General features: G+C 45.3%; 1 protein-coding gene across 1 annotated transcript in view; it reads right to left on the bottom strand.

Moving 5' to 3' along the window:
• LOC144687519 (mitochondrial 10-formyltetrahydrofolate dehydrogenase-like) overlaps positions 1 to 23,112 on the bottom strand; it is a 129,947-nt gene that overhangs the window by 90,232 nt on the left and 16,603 nt on the right. Inside the window, exons 4-5 of the mRNA XM_078553760.1 lie at positions 15,957 to 16,122; positions 7,653 to 7,754 (exon numbers count right to left, since the gene is read on the bottom strand). Of these exons, the coding sequence (XP_078409886.1) occupies positions 7,653 to 7,754; positions 15,957 to 16,122 (268 nt within the window). The remainder of the gene's footprint in view (positions 1 to 7,652; positions 7,755 to 15,956; positions 16,123 to 23,112) is intronic.

Genomic DNA, 23,112 nt, shown 5'->3' with positions numbered 1-23,112 from the left:
AGTTTCGTGGATAGCACGTTTTTAGACGTGGTCACCCCACAGCTTACGGAAGTGCAGACAGAGAGGGAATGGGTGACCATCAGTCAGAAGAAAGGTGTCAGGCAGGTAGTCAGGAAATCCCCAGGGTACATCTCACTCGAGAACCGTTTTTCTGTGTGAGAGTGACGGTTCCTCTGGGGAATGCAGCCACGCTCATGGCACTGTCAGTGGCTCAGCTGCACAAGGAGGGAGGAAAAAGAGGGGTAGAGAAATAGTGGTAGGAGACTTGATACTAAGGAGAACAGACAGGCGTTTCTGCGGCCATAGCCGCGACTCCAGGATGGTATGTTTCCTCCCTGATGCCACGGTCAAGGATGTCACTGAACAGCTGCTGGGCATTCTAAAGGGGGAGGGCAGACTGACAGAGATCATGGTACATATTGGTACTAACGACATAGGTAGAAGAGGGAAGAGGTCCTGCAAGCAGAATTTAGGGAGCTAGGAACCAGATTAAAAAACAGGACCTCAAAGGTAAAGTTGAAAAGGAGCGCAAGAGGAGTCAGGAGTTGAAGAGAAGCTGGCAGAGCAGAGGTGACTGAGGGAGTTCAGTGAGGAGGGAACGAGGTGATCCTTTGAGTACTGTGAGTACAGTCGGGTAAGTATTTACTACTTTTATCGCTTGTAGTTTTTAAGGTTTAATTTTGTGGTTCATCGTTTGTAAGGGTTATATTCTGTAACAATGAGGAGCAGGGAAGAAGGGCCCTAGAGTAATTGATATTATTTGATATTAAGTATCTTCCAAAAAGTTTAATTTAATTTAATGGGGTAAGTCATGGCAGAAGAGCTCAAAGCCGTGATATGCTCCTCCTGCTCTATGTGGGAAGCCGAGAACATTTCCAGTGCCTAGGGCCAGCATGTGTGCAGGAGGTGCTTCCAGCTGCAGCTCCTGGAAGCCCAGGTTTTGGAGCTGGAGCTGGAGCTGGAGCTGGGGCTGGATCATCCGCGAAGCGGAGAGTATCGTGGATAGCACGTATAGAGAAGTGGTCACATCGCAGGCTAAGGGTCGACAGGCAGGAAGGGAATGGGTGACCACCAGGCAGAGCAAGAGGACTAGGCAGGCAGTGCAGGAATCTCCTATGGCTATTCCCAGCAAAACAGATATACCGCTTTGGATACTGTTGGAGATAATGGCCTCTCAGGGAAAAGCAGCAACAGCCAAATTCGTTGCACCACAGTTGGCTCTGCTGCACAGGGGAGGAGTAAAAAGCGTGGAAATGCAATAGTTATAAGGGATTCAATTGTGAGGGGAATAGATAGGCGTTTCTGTGGCCACAAACGAGACTCCAAGATGGTATGTTGCCTCCCTGGAGCTAGGGTCAAGGATGTCTCAGAGAGGCTATGGGACATTCTGAAGGGGGAGGGTGAACAGCCAGTGATCCTGGTACACATTGGTACAAACGACATAGGTAAAAAAAGGGATGAGGTCCTAAAAGCAGAATATAGGGAGTTAGGAAGTAAGTTGAAAAGTAGGACCTCAAAGGTAGTGATCTCAGGATTGCTACCAGTGCCACGTGCTAGTCAGAGTAGAAATTGCAGGGTATATCGGATGAATACGTGGCTGAAGAGATGGTGTGAGGGGGAGGGTTTCAGATTCCTGGGACGTTGCGACCGGTTATGGGTAGGTGGGACCAGTACAAACTGGGCGGGTTACACCTGGGCAGGACCAGGACTGACGTGCGAGGGGGAATATTTGCTAGAGTGGTTGGGGAGGGTTTAAACTAAAATGGCAGGGGGATGGGAACCTATGCAAGGAGTCAGAGGAGGGGGAATCAAGGATAAGAACAAAAGACAGAAAGGGGAATAAGAAAAGTGATAGGCAGAGAAATCAAGGGCAAGAATCAAACAGGACCTCAGTGAAAAATAGTGGGAACGGGACAAGTAATGTTAAGGCTTTGTACCTTAACGTGAGGAGCATTCGCAATAAAGTGGATGAATTAACCGCGCAAATAGATGTAAACAGGTATGATATAGTCAGGATTACGGAGACATGGCTGCAGGGTGACCAGGGATGGGAGCTGAACATCCAGGGGTATTCAGTATTTAGGAAGGACAGGCAAAAAGGAAAAGGCAGTGGGGTTGCATTGCTGGTTAAAGAGGAAATTAACGCAACAGTGAGGAAGGATATTAGCTCCGATAATGTGGAATCTGTATGGGTAGCGCTAAGAAACACTAAGGGGCAAAAAGCGTTAGTGGGGGTTGTATATAGACCCCCAAACTGTAGTGGTGATGTTGGGAATGGCATTAAACAGGAAATTATGCATGCAATAAAGGAACATCTGTGATTATGGGTGACTTTAATCTGCATTTAGATTGGGCAAATCAAATTAGTAACAATGCCGTAGAGGAGGAATTCCTGGAATGTATACGGGATGGTTTTCTGGCCTAGACTGGGTATTGTGTAATGAGAAAGGAATAATTGGCAATCTAGTTGTGCGAGGCCTCTTGGGGGTGAGCGACCATAATATGGTAGAATTCTTCACCAAGAGGGAGAGTGACATAGTTGATTCTGAGACTAGGGTCCTGAATCTTAATAAAGGAAACTACAATGGTACGAGACACGAGTTGGCTATGATGGATTGGGAAGCGTTACTTAAAGGGATGACAGTGGATAGGCAATGGCAAACGTTCAAAGAATGTATGGGTGAACTGCAACAATTGTTTATTCCTGTCTGGCGCAAAAGTAAAATAGGAAAGGCGGTCAAACCAAGGGAAATTAGAGATAGTATTAGATCCAAGGAAGAGGCATACAAATTGGCCAGAAAAAACAACAGACCTGAGGATTGGGAGCACTTTAGAATTCAGCAAAAGAGGACCAAGGGATTGATTAAGAAGGGGAAAATAGAGTACAAGAGTAAGCTTGCGGGGAACATAAAAACTGACTGTAAAAGTTTCTATAGGTATGTGAAGAGAAAAAGATTGGTGAAGAAAAATGTAGGTCCCTTATAGTCTGAAACAGGGGAACTTATAATGGGGAACAAAGAAATGGCTGACCAACTAAATACATACTTTGGTTCTGTCTTCACAAAGGAGGACACAAATAACATACCAGAAATGTTGGGGAACACAGGGTTTAGTGAGAGGGAGGAACTGAAAGAAATCAGTATTCGTAGGGAAATGGTGTTGGAGAAATTGGTGGGATTGAAGGCCAATAAATTCCCAGGGCCTGATAATCTACATCCCAGAGTACTTAAGGAAGCGGCCCTAGAAATAATGGATGCATTGGTGGTCATCTTCCGAGATTCTATAGACTCTGGAACACTTCCTACAGACTGGAGGGTAGCTAATGTAACCCCACTATTTAAAAAGCGAGGTAGAGAGAAAACAGGGAATTATAGGCCAGTCAGCCTGACGTCGGTAGTGGGGAAAATTCTAGAGTCCATTATAAAAGATTTAATAGCTGAGCACTTGGAAAACAGTGGCAGAATCGGACAGAGTCAGCATGGATTTACGAAAGGGAAATCATGCTTGACAAATCTACTGGAATTTTTCGAGAATGTAACTAATAGAGCTGGTGAGGGGAAGACAGTGGGTGGGGTCTCCAAATTTGCAGATGACACAAAGCTGGGTGGGAGGGTGAGCTGTGAGGAGGATGCAGAGATGCTTCAGGGTGATTTGGACAAGCTGAGTGAGTGGGCAAATGCATGGCAGATGCAATATAATGTGGATAAATGTGAGGTTATCCACTTTGGTAGCAAAAACAGGAAGGCAGATTATTATCTGATTGGCTATAAATTGAGAGAGAGGAATGTGCAACGAGACCTGGGTGTCCTTGTACACCAGTCGTTGAAGGTAAGCATGCAGGTGCAGCAGGCGGTAAAGAAGGCAAATGGTATGTTGGCCTTCATAGCGAGAGGATTCGAGTACAGGAGCAGGGATGTCTTGCTGCAATTATACAGGGCCTTGATGAGACCACACTTGGAATATTGTGTGCAGTTTTGGTCTCCTTACCTGAGGAAAAATGTTCTTGCTATAGAGGGAGTGCAGTGAAGATTTACCAGACTGATTCCTGGGATGGCGGGACTGACATTTGAGGAGAGATTGAGTCGGTTAGGATTATATTTGCTGGAATTCAGAAGAATAAGGGGAGATCTCATAGAAACCTATAAAATTCTAACAGGACTAGACAGGGTAGATGCAGGAAGGATGTTCCCAATGGTGGGGGAGTCCAGAACCAGGGGTCACAGTCTGAGGATATTGGGTAGACCATTTAGGACTGAGATGAGGAGAAATTTCTTCATCCAGAGAATGGTGAGCCTGTGGAATTCGCTACCACAGAAAGTAGTTGAGGCCAAAACATTGTATGTTTTCAAGAAGGAGTTGGATATAGCTCTTGGGGCGAAAGGGGTCAAAGGATATGTGGAGAAGGCGGGAGAAGGCTATTGAGTTGGATGATCAGCCATGATCATAATGAATGGCGGAGCAGGCTCGAAAGGCCGAATGGCCTCCTCCTGCTCCTATTTTCTATGTTTTATTTTTCTGTGTAATCTCTGGATTACTTCCGGTGCCATGCGCTAGTGAGTATAGAAATAGAAGGTTAGTCCAGATGAATGTGTGGCTGGAGAGATGGTGCAGGAGGGAGGGATTTAGATTTCTGGGATATTGGGACCATTTCTGGGGGCGGTGGGACCTGTACAAGGTGGACAGATTGCACCTAAACCGGAATGGGACCTACATCCTTGTGGGGAGGCTTGCTAGTGCTGTTGGGGAGGGTTTAAACTAATTTGGCAGGGGGATGGGATCCTGAGAGGAGGTTCAGCAGAGGGAGATGCACAGCCAAAATCAGATGAGAGAGCAAGTGAGTCTGGAAGGCATAGAAATTATAGGCCAGTTAAGGCACAGAGGAGTTTGGCAAGGTTGGATGGTATTTATTTTAATGCAAGGAGTCTGACGAATAAGGTAAGTGAGTTGAGGGCACAAATTAACACATGGAAGTATGATGTCATTGCTGTCACAGAGACATGGTTGAGAGAGGGGTAGGATTGGCAGCTCAATATTCCAGGATATAGGGTCTTCAGGTGAGACAGGGAAGGAGGTAAAAGAGGAGGGGGTATCGCAATATTGAACAAGGAATCAATTACAGCAGTAAGAAGGGATGACATCTTAGAAGGCTCCTTAAATGAAGCCATATGGGTAGAACTGAAAAACAAAAAGGAGCAATCACATTGCTGGGAGTGCACTATAGGCCCCCAAACAGTCAGAGAGAAATAGAAGAGCAGATATGTAGGCAAATTTCAGAGAAATGCAAAAATAATAGGGTAGTAATAGTGGGGGATTTCAACTTCCCCAACGTTAACTGGGTTAGTCATAGTGTGATAGGTTTAGAGGGAGCTGAATTCTTAAAATGCATCCAGGAGAGCTTTTTAAGCCAATACCTAGAAGATCCTACAAGAGAGTCCTGGACTTAATTTTAGGGAATGAAGCCAGGCAAGTGGTAGAGGTATCAGTGGGGGAGCATTTTGCAGATAGTGATAATAACTCCGTTCGATTCAAGGTTGTTATGGAGAAGGGCAAGGGTGGGCCAGAAATCAGAGGTCTACATTGGGAGAAGGCCGATTTTAATAAGATCAGATATGATTTGGCCAGAGTGGACTGGGAGCAGCTACTTGCAGGTAAATTTGCGTCAGAGCAGTGGTACTCATTCCAGAAGGAAATGGGGAGAGTACAAGGCCAACATATTCCAGTAAAGACAAAGGGTGGGACCAACAAATCCCTGGGAACCCTGGATGTCGAGGGATATACAGGATTGGTTAAAGAGAAAAAGGGAGGCTTATGGCAGATACCGAGGGCTCAAAACAGTGGAAGCCCTGGAGAGTATAGAATGTGTAGAGGGAACTTAAAAAGGAAATTAGGAGAGCAAAAAGGGGGCATGAAAAAACATTGTCAGGTAAAATAAAGGAAAATCCAAAGTTATTTTACAAGCACATTAAGAGTAAGAGGATAGCTAAGGAAAGAATAGGGCACATTAAGGACAATAGTGGTAATTTGTGTGTGGAGACGGAAGAGGTAGGTAGGGTCCTAAATGAATACTTTGTGTCGGTGTTCACAAGTGAGGGGGACAATATGGGTATGGAAATCAGGCAAGGTTTAGTTCATTAATAAATTTCAGGAAGAGCAGGGAGCCTAACACCGACCCCTGGGGAACTCCACCATAAACATTCCTCCAGTCTTAAAAGCTACCATTCACCACTACTCTGTTTCATATCAGTCAGGCAATTTCATATCCATGCTGCTATTGTCCCTTTTATTTCATGAGCTCTAACTTTGCTCACGAGTCTGTCGTATGCACTTTATCAAATGCCTTTTGGAAGTCCATATACTCCACATCAACACTGTCCTCATCAACCCTCTCTGTTACCTTATCAAAAATCTCCAGGAAGTTAGTTAAACACAATTTGTCCTTAACAAATCCGTGCTGACTTTCCTTGATTAACCTGCATTTGTCAAAGTGACTATTAATTTTGTCCTGAATCATCGTTTTAAAAGCTTCCCCACCACTGAGGTTAAACTGACGGGCCTGCAGTTGCTGGGTTTATCCTGACACCTTTTTTTAACAACTGCGTAATGTTTTTACAATTCTCCAGTCCTCTGGAACCATCTCTGTGGGTTGAAAAATTATGGCCAGTATTTCCACCCTCACTTCCTTCCAAATCCTTCGATGCATCTCATGCAGTCCTGGTGTCTTATCAAATTTAAGTACAGTTAGCCTATCCAATACCTCCTCATTATCAATTTTAAACCAATCAAGTGTCTGAACTACCACCTCTTTAACCATAACCTGGGCAACATCTTCTTCCTTGGTAAAGACAAATGCAAAACAGATTAAAGGAGAGAGGGTCAATACCTGAACAGAGTGAACCACTTACAATACTGACTAACATAAGGGCCAGGAAGGGAAGTTGACTGATCTGCAGATTACTGGGAATAGGGTCAAAGGAGCAAGGACAAGATAAGCTCAGAGAGAGCATGAGCTGAGACAGGGGAAAAACTAGAGACAGATGCAAATTCAGGGCCAGGGCAAGAAGGAGCATTAAAGGAAGTTTGGACAGGTGGGCTTGTGGAGGGAGGGACGTGGCAGAGCAGCTGATTGAATCATCTCAATCTTAGTGACAGAGAAATCCATGAACTCCTCACATTTATTGTTGGAGCTGAGAGTGATGGAGACAAGGGAGAAGGATTTAAGGAGAATGTCTGCAGTCGGGAAAAGAAGCCCAGGGTTATCCTTGTATCCCTGGTTGATCCGGCTCCCACTCCAACTGCCCCTTCCCAACCTGTTCCCCCATATCCTTCAGTTCTCTCCAACCTGATATATGGGTTAAGCTTCTCCTTAAATGTATCAACCACTCCCTAGTTGCCCTGAGGAGGTGAATCGCCTACTTAAACCACTGCAGTCTGTGTGGTGAATCTGCACTCACGGATTAGGCAGGTTATTCTTTGTGGTGGCTTAATACAATTGACAGGCAGTTAGGAGTCAACCACAGTGTGGTTTGAGAGTCAAGTTTAGGCCAGACCATGAACAAATATCATATGTTCATATGAATTACCTTCAAAACACATTCATTGTTCTGGAGAAAAGTGACGGCAAAATAACTGCAAACTACAGACTAGTACACTACCTTTGAATTCTCTTTCCTCTGAATTCCTTCATATGTTGCTCCTTCTTCAGGTTGAGTTTTTCGAGGTGCTTTCCCTTCTGCAATTAGCTGCACAGCTTCCACCTGAAACAAAACAGAGTGAATCCAGGTGAGATTTCTGGTTCCTGGAAACATTCCCACAGCAAACATAGGCAAAAACTGATTCTCCAGAAGCAAACTTCACCAGAATTAAGGGTTATATTACAATGCAATCATGGCCAAAATGATTCACAAGAGATCCTTACTCTGCAGCTCCCATTCAAATTGAACTCATGTTGTAACCCAATAATACACATCACTAAGTTAGTGGAGAATTTAGGGAACTAGGTAGAAAATAAGCAAGCAGGACTTCTAACGTAGTAATCTCCGGATTGCTCCCAGTGCCACGTGCCAGTGAGTACAGAAATAGGAGGATAAGGCAGATGGTGCAGGAGGGAGGCTTTAGATTCCTGGGACTGGCTCTGAGGGAGATGGCACTTGTACAAGCCGGACAGGTTGCACTTGAACAGAGCTAGGACTGAGTTCCTTGCTGGGTATTTTGCTAGTGCTGTTGACAGAGCTTTAAAATAAGTTGGCAGGGGTGTGGGAACCAAGAAAAAATATTAGAGAGGAATACCAGGGTGCACAAAATACTTGGAGAGAAGTATAGAAAATGGTAAGTTAATAGGTAAAGTTGGGGTAAGGGAGAAAGTAAGAAAATCTAAATCAGGGTTACTCTACATGTATGTGAATGCACAGAGGATAGTAAATAAGATTAGGGAGTTACAGGTGCAGATTGTCATATGGAACTATGATGTTCTCGCGATAACAGAGACCTAGCTCAAGGAAGGGCAGAACTGGGAGTTAAATATTCCTGGGTACAAGGTGTTCAGAAGGGATAGGAAAGGAAGGAAAGGAGGAGGGATGGCGGTATTGGTTAAGGAGAGCATTGCAGTGCTGGAAAAAGAGGATGTCCCGGAGGGTTCAAGGACAGAATCAATTTGGCTAGAGCTAAGGAACAAAAAGGGGGGAATTACATTGCTCGGTGTAGTCAATAGACCACCAAATAGTGAGAAGAACATTGAAGAACAAATCTGCAGGGAAATTGCAGAGAGATGCAGGCATTATAAAGTAGTTATAATGGGGGACTTTAATTACCCAAATGTAGACTGGGACAGTGGTAGTGTAAAGGGTGGAGAGGGGCAAAAGTTCCTAGAATGTGATCAGGAAAATTTTCGACAACAGTATGTAGAAAATCCAACAAGAAAAGATGCGCTGTTGGACCTGGTTCTTGGAAATGAGGTGGGCCAAGTAGATCAAATTTCAGTGGGGGAACATTTAGGAGACAGCGATCACTGTATTTTACATTTTAGGATGGCGATAGAAAAGGACGATAGGCAATCCAGAGTAAAAATAATTAACTGGACAAGAGCTAACTTCGATGGAGCAAGAACGGAGCTGGGCCAGAGAGACTGGAACGAAAAATTGGCAGGAGAAACTGTAGCTGAGCAATGGGCTCGGGCACAATCAAGGTATATTCCATCAAAAGGGAAAGGTAGGACAAACAAATCCAGAGCTCCCTGGATGAAAAAGAAGACTGAAATTAAGATAAAGAAAAAAAAGTGTGCTTATGACAGGTGTCAGGTAGAAAATACAATTGAGAACCAAGAGGAATGCAGAAGGTTCAGAGGGGAGGTGAAAAAGCATATTAGAGAAGCAAAGGGGGATTATGAGAAAAGACTAGCAGCCAACATAAAGGGGAATCCCAAAATCTTCTATAGGCATATAAATAGTAAAAGGATGGTAAAAGAAGGAGCAGGGCCAATTAGCAACCTAAAAGGGAATTTACACATGGACGAAAGGGCCATGGCTGAGATATTAAATGATTACTTTGCATCCGTCTTTACCAAGGAGGTAGACGGTACCCAGGCCATGATGACAGACGAGGAAACTCTGTCACTAGAAGGTTTCAAAATTGATAAGGAGGAAGCGTTGAATAGCCTGTCGGTAAAGTTGACTAGGCACTGGAACCGGATGAGATGCATCCAAGGATATTGAAGGAAGCGAGAGTAGAAAGTGCAGGAGCACAGGCCATAATCTTTCAGACTTCCCTAGACTCAGGGGTGGTGCCAGAAGACTGGAGAATTGCAAACATTACGCCCATGTTCAAAAAAGGTTGTAAGGATAAGCCCAGCAATTACAGACCAGTCAGTTTAACTTCAGTGGTGGGCAAAATTCTAGAAACAATTATTCAGGATAGAATTAGTAGTCACATGGAAAAATATGGGTTGATAAGGAAGAGCCAACATGGATTTCTAAAGGGGAAATCGTGTTTAACTAACTTGCTGAAGCTTTTTGAAGAGGTAACAGAAAAGGCTGATGAGGGTAATGCTGTTGATGTGGTGTACATGGACTTTCAAAAGGCATTTGACACAGTGCCACACAATAGACTTGTGAGAAAAGTTATTGCTCATGGACTAAAAGGGTCAGTAGCAACATGGATACAAAATTGGCTGAAAAATAGGAAGCAGAGAGTAATGGTCAATGGATATTTTTCGGGCTGGAAGAAGGTTTGTAGTGGAGTTCCCCAGGGGTCAGTATTGCGACCTTTGCTTTTCCTGATATATATTAATGATCTAGATTTTGGTGTGCAGGGGACAATTTCAAAGTTTGCGGATGATACGAAGCTTGGGAGTGTTCTGAACTGCGAGGAGGATGGTGCGGAACTTCAAGAGGACCTAGGCAAGTTGATGGAGTGGGCAGATAGGTGGCAGATGAAGTTCAATGCGGAGAAGTGTGAGATGATGCATTTTGGTAGGAAGAACATGGACAGACAATACAAAATAGGGGGTGAAATTTTGAAGGGGGTGGAGGAGCAGAAAGACTTGGGTGTATATGTGCATAGATCATTGAAGGTGGCAAGGCAGGTGGAGAGACCAGCTAATACAGCATATAGTATCCTGGGTTTTATTAATAGGGGCATAGAGTAGAAGAGCAAGGAGATTATGCTGAATTTATACAAGACACCCGTCAGATCTCAGCTGGAATATTGTGTACAGTTCTGGGCACCATATTATAGGAAGGATGTGAACACATTGGAGAGAGTGCAGAAGAGGTTTACAAGAATGGTTCCAGAGATGAGAAACTTCAGCTATGAGGAGAGATTGGAGAGGTTGGGACTGTTCTCATTGGAGAGGAGAAGGCTGAGAGGAGATTTGTTAGAGATGTTCAAAATCATGAGGGAGCTGGACAGAGTAGATAGGGAGAAGCTATTCCCACTCGTAAAAGGATCAAGAACAAGAGGTCACAGATTTAGGGTGGTTTGCAAATGAAGCAAGTGTGACGTGAGAAAAAACTTTTTCACACAACAAGTACTTCAGGTCTGGAATGCACTGCCTGGAAGTGTGGTGGAGGCAGGTTCAATCGAGGCATTCAAGAGGATATTAGATGAATATATGAATACAAACAACGTGCAAGGGTATGGGGAAAAGGCGAGACAACGGCACTAGGTCATAATGCTCATTTGGAGAATTGCTGCAGACATGATGGGCCGAATAACCTCCTTCTGTGTCGTCAAAATTCTGAGATTCTGTGGGTGGGTTGTCTTATGAGGAAAGGTTGGACAGAGGATGGGGATATTTGTTTAGCCTCTTCCTCCAGTGAGTTGTTTAATTGTCCACTACCATTGGATGTGGCAGGACTGCAGAGCTCAGATCTGATCCATTGGTTGTGGAATCGCTTAGCTTTGTCTATAACTTGCTGCTTATGCTATTTGGCATGCAAGTAGTCCTGTGTTGTAGCTTCACCAGGTTGACACCTCATTTTTAGGTATGCCTGGTGCTGCTCCTGGCATGCCCTCCTGCACTCTTCATTGAACCAAGGTTGATTCCCTGGCTTGGTGGTAATGGTAGGGAAAAGGATATGCCGGGCCATGAGGTTACAGATTGTGATCGAGTAGAATTCTACTGCTGATGGCATGGCTGACCAGTCTTGAGTTGCTAGGTCTGTTCAAAATCTGTCCCATTTAGCATTGTGAGAGTGCCACACAACACGATGGAGGGTATCCTCGAAGTGAAGGCGGGACTTCATCTCCACAAGGATTGTGCGGTGGTCACTTCTACCGATACTGTCATGGACAGCTGCATCTGCAGCAGGCAGGTTGGTGAGGATGTGATCATTATGTTTTTCCCTCTTGTTGGTTCCCTCACCACCTGCCACAGACCCAGTCCAGCAGCGATGTCCTTTAGGACTCGGCCAGGTCGGTCTGTGGTGGTGCTACCAAGCCACTCTTGGTGATGGTCAGTGAAGTCCCCCATCCCAGAGTACATTCTGCACCCTTGCTACCCTCAGTGCTTCCTCCAAGTGATGTTCAACATGGAGGAGTACTGATTCATCAGCTGAGGGGGCGGGGGCAGTACGTGGTAATCAGCAGCAGGTTTCCTTGCCCATGTTTAACCTGATGCCATGAGACTTCATGGGGTCCGGAATCGATGTTGAGGACTCCCAGGGCGACTCCCTCCAGACTGTATACCACTGTGCCGCCACCTCTACTGGGTCTGTCCTGCTAGTGGGATAGTGGTGATGGTGATGTGGTGATGGTGGTGTCTGGGACATGATCTGTAAGATTCCATGAGTATGACTATGTCAGGCTGTTGCTTGACTAGCCTGTGAGACAGCTCTCCTAATTCTGGCACAAGCCCCCAGATGTTGGTATTGAGGACTTTGCAGGACTGGGTTTGCCATTGTCATTGCTGGTGCTGAGGTTGATGGCAGGTGGTCCGTCTGGTTTCATTCCTTTTTATTGACTTTATAGTGGTTTGATATAACTGAGTGGCTTGCTAGGCCATTTCAGAGGGCTTTTAAGAGTCAACCACATTACTGTGGATCTGGAGTCACATATAGGTTAGACCAGGTGAGGACAACAATCGACAATGGTTTCATGATCATCATTAGACTTTTATTGAATATTTTTATTTTTATTTTTATTGAATTCAAAGTTCCACCATTTGATTCAAATGCCACCATTTGCTGAACATTACCCTGGGCCTCTGGATTACCAGTCTAGTGACAATACCACTACGCCACCATAGTCAACATGGATTTGTTAAAGAGAAAGTTGTGTCTGAATTTTTGGGGGAGGTAACAAGGACGGTCGATGAAGGTAGCACGCTTGATGGGATGTACATGAATTTTAGCAAGGTGTTTCTGACAGGGTCCCATGTAGCAGACTAGTCAGAAAAATAAGAGTCCATGGGATCCACAGAAAAAACATCAATTTGGATCAAAATTTGGCTCAGTGGTAAGAAGGAGGGTATTTTTGTGTGTCTCCAGTGGAGTTCTGCAGATTTCATGCATTTTGTGGTATATATCAATGATTTAGATTTAAATGCAGGGACATGATTAAGAAGTTTGCAGATGATATTAAAATTGGCCATGTGGTTAATAGTGAGGAAGAAAACTGTAGACTGCAGGAAGTTATTAGTGGACTAGTCGGATGGGCAGAAATGTGTGGATTGAATTCTACTTGCCACAGGTAAGAGGTAAAGCATTTGGGGTGTGCAAACAAGGCAAGGGAAACACAATAAATGGTAGGATATTGAGAATTGTAGAAGAACAGAGGACCTTGGAGTGCAGGTCCACAGATCCCTGAAGATAGCAGGGCAGGCAGGTAAGATGGTCAACAAGGCATATGCAATATTTTCCTTTAGCAGCGGAGGCCTAGAGAATAGGGATGATAGGGAGCAAGAAGGTTATGCTGGAACTGTAAAAAAAAACTAGTTAGTGTTCTGGTATTGCATTGCAGGAAGAGTGTGATCGCACTGGAGAGGGTACAGAGGTGATTTATAATGACATTGCCAGGGCTAAGGAATTTTAGCCATGAGGAAAGATTGGTTTGGCTCGGGCTGTTCTCTTTGGAACAAAAGAGGCTGAGGGGAGACCTAACTGAAGTGCATAAAATTATGAATAGCGTTTGTAGAATGTAGAATGTATGGGGACAGAAGGGTAGAGATTTAAAGGAATTGGCAGAAGGATTACAAGGGAGTTGAGAATTTATTTCACGCAAAGGGTGATGGCGGACTGGAATTCAGAGTCTGAAAAGGTGGTAGAGGCAGAGAACCCTCATTGCATTAAAAAAATACTTTAATCTGCACTTAAGCTGCCATAACCTATGAATAAAGAATGGAAAGTAGGATGGGGGTTAACAGAAGTAGTGCTTTTTCAGCTGGCATAGACATGATGGGCTGAATGGCTTCCTTCAATGCATTAAATCGCCTATGTTTCTACTTGGGGAAATTGCTTTTAGGAGTGTTGAGGTGGCAGCTTCCGAGATAAGGCAGGTGGGGAGTGGTGGTGGTGGTGGGGGGAGTGGTGGTGGTGGTGGTGATGGTGGTGGTGGTAGTTAAGGTGTGTGGGGAGGGGTTATATTACAATCAGAGATAATTACACAACGTTCAGTTCCATTTGCAACTCCTCAGATAATGAAGCAGTCCATGTCAAAATGCAGCAAGACCTGGACAATATTCAGGCTTGGGCTGACAAGTGGCAGTAACGTTCATACCACACAAGTGCCAAGCAATAACCATCTCCAACAAGAGAGAATCTAATAATCTCCTTAATGTTCAATGGCATTGTGACCACTAAATCCCCTACCATCAACATCCTGGGGATCATCACTGAACAGAAACTTAATTGGACCAGCCACATAAACACTGTGGCTGCATAAACAGGTCAAAGGCTGGGAATTTTGCAGTAACTGCCTTCCTGACTACCTAAAGCCTGTTTACCTTCCGGAGTGTGATGGAATACTCTCCACTTGCCTGGATGAGTGCAGTTCCAACAACTCTAGGAGCTTGACACCCATCCAGGAGAAACAAGCTTGTTTGATTGACATCCCATCCACCAAACCACCACCTTAAACATTCACGTCCTCCAAAATAGACTTTCAGTTTGGTAGGCAAACTTACTCTTCTTCATTCACAGACTGATGTTCTAAGTCTGCCAACGGTTACTTTGACAATTCTTGCACGAGTCTCATCATCAATATGGGCAACCAGAGAGATGAGGGCTGCTGAGATAACTGAACATATCCACTGCCAACAGGTTCTGGTCATTGATTGAAACCTTGGGCTCGAGGTAGGGCTTTCCTGGGGTAGGCTGTTACATTACTTCAGGTTTTTTTGTGCTGATCGTATTACAAAACTGTCACATGCATTGGAGAACAAGTTCATGCTACATGTCCAGCTCTGAACCGGCAGCTACTACACAGTTATAGGCGTACCATGGCAGCAGTCTGTGCCAATGTTGTAAGGCTAAATTTAACTGTGTAACAGTAATCTTGTGTGGTTAAGTTTTCTTTTCAGAAACAGAATTACCTGGAAAAACTCAGCAGGTCTGGCAGCATCGGTGGAGAAGAAAAGAGTTGACGTTTCGAGTCCAACATGACCCTTCAACAGAACTGAAGTATAGTTAGGAGAGGGGTGAAATATAAGCTGGTTTAAGGTGGGGGGCGGGGGGGAGAGAAGTTGAGGGTGGGGTGGTTGTAGGGACAAGCAAGCAGTGATAGGAGCAGATAATCAAAAGATGTCACAGACAAAAGGATCAAAGAGGTGTTGAAGGTGGTGATATTATCTAAGAAAAGTGCTAATTAAGAATGGATGGCAGGATACTCAAGGTACAGCTCTAGTGGGGGTGGGGTGGAAAGACTGACAGGGTATTGGTTGTAGATTTTAAAATAATGGAAATAGGTAGGAAAAGAAGAATCTATATAAATTATTGAAAAAAAAACAAACAAAAGGGAGGGGTAGTTTAAGATCTAAAGTTTTTGAATTCAATATTCAGCCCAGAAGGCTGTAAAGTGCTTTTGTTTTGTTAATAATTGTTTTAATTTAATATTTAAAATCTCCAAAGGTTAGTGGACTCTTTACTTCTGACTTCAGTGCACATACCTTCTCGTAATAAAATACAAATTGCAAATTGTTGTGATAGGCCAAGTTTCCCTTCGGGATTTAGTCAGCCCGGCAATTACCACCTGCCATATCATAACAATAGGACATCACCACATACAAGCACCCCTCCAAAATACAAACATCCTGACTTGGAACTATTTGCTGTACCTTCACTGTTGCTGGGTCAAAATCCTGAAAATCCTTTCCTAACAGCAATGTGGGTGTACCTAGACCACATGGACACCAGTGATTCAAGAAAGCAACACGCCACCACCTTCTCAAGGGTATTTAAGGAATGGGCAATAAATGATGGCTTGTTAGTGATGCTCAGGTTCTGAAAATGAATTAAAAAAGACCTTACCATTGCTGTAATTCCTTCAGGGTACAGGAAGCGGTTGTACAGCGAGTCCACGGTATCATTTGGTTCAATATCACATTGTCTCTGCAGAAGAATGGGTCCAGTATCCAGTCCATCATCTGCCCAGAAAATGGAGAAACCTCCGACCTTATCTCCATGAATAAGAGTCCTGCACACAGAGAATCAATGGTTAAGGGTTTCTCTGTACAGTCTCTGTGGCCCTAATATTAACTGCCCCATCTTGAGGAACCCAGGCAGGGTTGAGGGCAGGTGGGGGTGGGGTGGTGGAGGGGGGCAGGGGGGGCATGTTAACCAGCAGAAAGGAAGCAGGGTCCTGTCTTAAATATGCAGATCAGCTCTGATGATGACACCAGAACCTATCAGCCTGAGGCCAAAGCAATGGAACAGTGTTAGTTCCACTCTTATAAGAATCATAGAAAGTTTACGGCACAGGAAGAGGCTACTTGGCCCATTGTATCTGTGCCGGCTGAAAAATGAGCTATCCAGCCTAATCCCCTTTCCAGCATTTGGTCTGTAGCCCAACCGGTTATGCCACTTGAGGTGTATACCCAGACACCTTTTAAATCAGTTGAGGGCTTCTGCCTCTACTACCCTTTCAGGCAGTGAGTTCCAGACCCCCACCAACCTCTGGGTAACAAGATTGTTCCTCATCTCCCCTCTAATCTTTCTACCAATCACTTCAAATCTATGCCCCCCTAGTCAGCGAACTCTCTGTTAAGGTAAATAGGCCCTTCCCATCCACTCTATCTAGGCCCCTCACAATTTTGTACATCTCAGTCAAATCTCCCCTCAGCCTATCCAATCTTTCCTCAGAGCTCCAATTTTCCAGTTCTCTTGGGTAAAACCTGCACCTTGAGCCACGATAGGCCCAGCAGTTAAGTTTTAATCTTAATTTTTTTGGAAGCATGTGGGCCAGGAGGGGCAGGGAGTGTTTTTCTGTGCTTCATAAGAAGGTTGTGACCTCCCTTACACCAGGCTCCCCATCGAGCCCCAAACATTCCCTCCTAGCCCGATCTCCAGTCTGCTCTCCTCCCATGCCTCGATCTCCAGCCTGCTCTCCTCCCATGCCTTGATCTCCAACCTCCCCTGCTCCCCACAAAACTCCCCCACTGATTTCTAGCCTTCCCCCACCTTCACTAGGTCCTGATCTCCAGCCTCCTGAATCCCCCCAAACAACCCCCCAGCCTCCAATCAACAGTCTCCCTAAAACCCCCACAAGCCCTAATCTCTAGCCTTCCCACATTCTCCCATGTCGATTTCCAGCCTCCCTGCTCCCCCGAAACACCACCCATTCCAGCAACCCCCTACTACCCCCACAATTTAGGAACATAAGAGCTGAATTGGCCATTCAGCCCATCGAGCCTGCTCCACTATTCAATACGATCATGACAGATCATCCACTTCAATGCTTTTTGCCTACACTATCCCCATATTCCTTTGTCATTGGTGTTTAAAAAGCTGTCAATGACTGCTTTAAACATACTCAATGACGAAGCTTCCACAGCCCTCTGGGTTAGAGAATTCCAAAAATTCACAACCTTCTGAATAAAATAGAAAATTCTCCTAATCTAGGTCCTAAGTGGCTTCCCCCTTATTTTGAAATTGTGGCCCCTGGTTCTAGCTTCCCCAATCAGGGGAAACATCTTACCTGCATCTACCCTGTCTATCCCTTTAAGTATTTTGTAAGTTTCATTCTTCGAAACTCTAGAGAATACAGGCCCAGTTTCCCCAATCTCTCTTCACAGGACTGTCCCACCATCTGAAAACAAGTTTGGTGAACCTTTGTTGCACCCCCTCTATGGCAATAATATCCTTCCTAAGGTTACGGGGACCGAAACTGCACTCAGTACTCCAGATGCAGTCTAACGAAGGTTCTATACATTTGAAGCAAGACTTTGCTACTCCTGTACTCAAATCCTCTTGCAATAAAGGATAACATACCATACCTTCCTAATTGTTTGCTGTACCTGCATTTTAGCTTTCAGTGACTTATTGACAAGGATACCCAGGACCCTTTGTATATCTACACTCTCTAATCTCTTACCATTTAGGAAATACCTTGCACATTTGTCCCTCCTACCAAAGGTTACTCATATTTTTCACATCATATTCTATCTGCCATGTTCTTGTCAGTCCAAATCCCCTTGAAGCCACTTTGCATCTTCCTCACAACTCACATTCCCACCTCGGGTCCAGGGTCAATGTTGTGGACTCCCAGGGCAACTCCCTCCTGACTGTATAAAAGTGTGTCATTACCTCTGGTGGGTCTGTCCTGCTGGTAGGACAGGAATGATGATTGTGGTGTCTAGGACACCGGCTGCAAGGTATGATTCGGTGAGTCTGACTATGTCAGGCTATTCCTTGACTAGTCTATACAGTAGTTCTCCCAATTTTGCACAAGCCCCCAGATGTTGGTATGAAGGATTTTGCAACGTTGACAGGGCTGAGTGCTGAGTATGTTGTTGATGCTTCCAGTGCCGAGGTCAATGTCAGATGGTCCATCCAGTTTTATTCCTTTTGTAGCGGTTTGGTACAACTGAGTAACTTGCTGGGCCACTTCAGAGGCCAGTTAAGAATCAACCACATTGCTGTGGGTCTGGAGTCACATGTAGGCCAGACAAGGTAAGGATGGAAGATTTCCTTCCCTAATGGACAATAGTGAGCCAAATGGGTTTTTACAACAATCGACATGGTTTCATGGTCGTCATTACTGAGACTAACTTTTAATTCCAGATAAATGAATAAATTGAATTTTATTGATTAATTGGATTTAAATTTAACCAGCTGCCATGATGGGATTTGAACCCATGTCCCCAGAGAATTAGCCCAGGCCTCTAGATTATTAGTCCAGTGACATGACCACTACACCACAGTCCTTGTAAAGACAAAACCTGTCTTCACACGAGGATACCATCCATCGTGTTGTGTCGCACCACCAAAATGCTAATTGGTATACATTCAGAGCAGATCAATCAGTTCCAAATTGGGCATCTCATGAAATGCTGCAGGCATCAGCAGCAGCAGCAGTAATCTTTAACCTCATGGTCCAGCATATCCCCCACTCCACCATGACCATCAAATCAGGGAACCAACCCTGGTTCAAAGAAGAGGGCAAAAGAGCATGCCAGGAGCTCCACCAGACATACCTAAAAGTGAGTTACCAAAACAAAAACAGAATTACCTGGAAAAACTCAGCAGGTCTGGCAGCATTAGCTGAGTTACCAACCTGGTGAAGCTACAATACAGGACTACTTGCGTACCAAACAGCAGAAGCAGCATGCAATAGATAGCGTTAAGCTATCCCACAACCAACAGATCAGATCTAAGCTCTGCAGTCCTGCCACATCCAGTCACGAATGGTGGTGGACAATTAAACAACTAACTGGAGGAGGCAGCTCCATAAATATCCCCGTTCTCAATGATGGGGCAACCTAATGCATCAGTGCAAATGACAAGGCTGAAGCATTTGCAGCCATCTTCAGCTAGAAGTACCGAGTGGATGATCCATCTTGGCTTCCTCCAGAGGTCCCAGCATCAGAGATGCCAGTTCTCAACCAATTAGATTTACTCCACATGATATAAAGAAACAGCTGAAGCCACTGGATACAGCAAAGGCTATGTGCCCTGACAACAACCCGGCAGTAGTGCTGAAGGCTTGAGTTCCTGAACTACCTGCACCCCTAGCCAGATTGTTCCAGTACAGCAACAACAGTATCTATCAGGCAACTTGCATAATTGCCCAGGTACATGCTGTCCACAAAAGCAAGATAAATCCAATATGCCCCAATTACCACCCCACCAGTCTACTCTCAATCATTGGCAAAGTGATGGGAGGCGTCATCAAGCTTCCTGCGACAGCATCTTGCAAACCCACGATCACTACCACCTAGAAGGACAAGGGTAGCAGACACATGGGGATAGTGTAGCGAGGGGGGTTGACACTGTTCTCTGCAGCAAAGAACGGGGGTCCAAATGGCTGTGTTGTCTGCCCAGTGCCAGGTTTAGGTACATTTGCCCAGGGCTGGAGAGGAACTTACAGTGGAAGGGGGAGGATCCAGTTATCATGGTCCATGTAGATACCAATGACAGAGGTAGGGCAAGGAAGGAGGTTTTACATAGTCAGTATGAGGAGCTAGGCATCAAATTAAGAAGCAGAACAACAAAGGTAATAATAAGGGCAATTAGGGATGGGCAATAAATGCTGGCCTAGCCAGCGACGCCCACATCCCATGAACAAATAATTTTTTAAAATTCAGGAAAATTACAATCACCAGGGAAGTGGTATTAGGCAAATTGTTGGAGCTGCGGGCTGACAAATTCCCAGGTCCTAGGGTCTTAAAAGAAGTGGCTAGTGACATAGTTGATGCATTTTGTTTAAATTTTCCAGAATTTACCAGATTCGGGGAAGGTTCCATTTGATTGAAAAATAGCAAATGTAACTCCTTTATTCACAAAGGGAGACAGAAAGCAGGTAGTCACAGGCTAGTTAGTTTAATATGTGTCATAGGGAAAATGTTAGAAGCTATTATTTAAGATGTTATGGCAGGGCACTTAGAAAAACTCAAGGCAATCAAGCAGAGTCAACATGGTTTTATGAAAGGGAAGTCATATTTAACCAATTTATTGGAGTCCTTTGAAAGAGTCACATGTGTAGTGGATAAAGGGAAGTCGGTAGATGTACTGCACTTAGATTTCTAGAAGACATTTGATAAAGTGCCACATGAAAGGTTATCGCGGAAAATAAAAGCTCATGGTGTAGGGGGTAACATATTGACATGGATAGAAGGTTAGCTAGCCAACAGGGAACAGGGTAGGCATATATAGGAAACAAAAACAGAATTACCTGGAAAAACTCAGCAGGTCTGGCAGCATCGGTGGAGAAGAAAAGAGTTGACGTTTCGGGTCCACATGACCCTTCAACAGAACTGAAGTATAGTTAGGAGAGAGGTGAAATATAAGCTGGTTTAAGGTGGGGGGCGGGGGGAGAGAGAAGTTGAGGGTGGGGTGGTTGTGGGGACAAGCAAGCAGTGATAGGAGCAGATAATCAAAAGATGTCACAGACAAAAGGATCAAAGAGGTGTTGAAGGTGGTGATATTATCTAAGAAAAGTGCTAATTAAGAATGGATGGCAGGATACTCAAGGTACAGCTCTAGTGGGGGTGGGGTGGAAAGACTAACAAGGTATTAGTTGTAGATTTAAAAATAATGGAAATAGGTGGGAAAAGAAGAATCTATATGAATTATTGAAAAAAAAAAGGGAGGGGGAAGAAACGGGGTGGGGATGGGGGGAGGAGGAGTTTAAGATCTAAAGTTGTTGAATTCAATATTCAGCCCGGAAGGCTGTAAAGTGCCTAGTCGGAAGATGAGGTGCTGTTCCTCCAGTTTGCGTTGGGCTTCACTGGAACAATGCAGCAAGCCAAGGACAGACATGTGGGCAAGAGAGCAGGGTGGTGTGTTAAAATGGCAAGCGACAGGGAGGTTTGGGTCTTTCTTGCGGACAGACCGCAGGTGTTCTGCAAAGCGGTCGCCCAGTTTGCGTTTGGTCTCTCCAATGTAGAGGAGACCGCATTGGGTGCAACGAATGCAGTAGACTAAGTTAGGGGAAATGCAAGTGAAATGCTGCTTCACTTGAAAGGAGTGTTTGGGCCCTTGGACGGTGAGGAGAGAGGAAGTGAAAGGGCAGGTGTTGCATCTTCTGCGTGGGCATGGGGAGGTGCCATAGGTGGGGGTTGAGGAGTAGGGGGTGATGGAGGAGTGGACCAGGGTGTCCCGGAGGGAACGATCCCTACGGAATGCCGCCAGGGGGGGTGAAGGGAAGATGTGTTTGGTGGTGGCATCGTGCTGGAGTTGGCGGAAATGGCGGAGGATGATCCTTTGAATGCGGAGGCTGGTGGGGTGATAAGTGAGGACAAGGGGGACCCTATCATGTTTCTGGGAGGGAGGAGGAGGCGTGAGGGCGGATGCGCGGGATATGGGCCGGACACGGTTGAGGACCCTGTCAACGACCGTGGATGGAAAACCTCGGTTAAGGAAGAAGGAGGACATGTCAGAGGTGCTGTTTTTGAAGGTAGCGTCATCAGAACAGATGCGACGGAGGCGAAGGAACTGAGAGAATGGGATGGAGTCCTTACAGGAAGCGGGGTGTGGGGAGCTGTAGTCGAGGTAGCTGTGGGAGTCGGTAGGCTTGTAATGGATATTGGTGGACAGTCTATCATCAGAAATTGAGACAGAGAGGTCAAGGAAGGGAAGAGAAGTGTCAGAGATGGACCGTGTGAAAATGATGGAGGGGTGGAGATTGGAAGCAAAATTAATAAATTTTTCCAGGTCCCGATGAGAGCATGAAGCAGCACCGAAGTAATCATCGATGTACCGGAGAAAGGGTTGTGGGAGGGGGCCGGAGTAGGACTGGAACAAGGAATGTTCCACATACCCCATAAAGAGACAGGCATAGCTGGGGCCCATGCGGGTACCCATAGCCACACTTTTTATTTGGAGGAAGTGAGAGGAGTTAAAGGAGAAATTGTTCAGTGTGAGAACAAGTTCAGCCAGACGGAGGAGAGTAGTGGTGGATGGGGATTGTTCGGGCCTCTGTTCAAGGAAGAAGCTAAGGGCCCTCAGACCATCCTGTTGGGGGATGGAGGTGTAGAGGGATTGGACATCCATGGTGAAGAGGAAGCGGTTGGGGCCAGGGAACTGGAAATTGTTGATGTGACGTAAGGTGTCAGAGGAATCACGGATGTAGGTGGGAAGGGACTGGACAAGAGGAGAGAGAAGGGAGTCAAGATAACGAGAAATGAGTTCCGTGGGGCAGGAACAGGCTGACACGATCGGTCTGCCGGGACAGTTCTGTTTGTGGATTTTGGGTAGGAGGTAGAAGCGGGCCGTCCGAGGTTGGGCGACTATCAGGTTGGAAGCTGTGGGAGGAAGATCTCCAGAGGAGATGAGGTCAGTGACAGTCCTGGAAACAATGGCTTGATGTTCTGTGGTGGGGTCATGGTCCAGGGAGAGGTAGGAGGAAGTGTCTGCGAGTTGACGCTCAGCCTCCGCGAGGTAGAGGTCAGTGCGCCAGACAACAACAGCACCACCCTTGTCAGCGGGTTTGATGACAATGTTGGGGTTGGACCTGAGAGAATGGAGT

This window comes from Cetorhinus maximus, chromosome 12 (genome assembly GCF_964194155.1).
Source record: "Cetorhinus maximus chromosome 12, sCetMax3.hap1.1, whole genome shotgun sequence".
Taxonomy (NCBI): Eukaryota; Metazoa; Chordata; class Chondrichthyes; order Lamniformes; family Cetorhinidae; genus Cetorhinus; species Cetorhinus maximus.
Note: the sequence above shows the minus strand (reverse complement) of the source record. Positions and strands in the feature narration are given on the sequence as shown.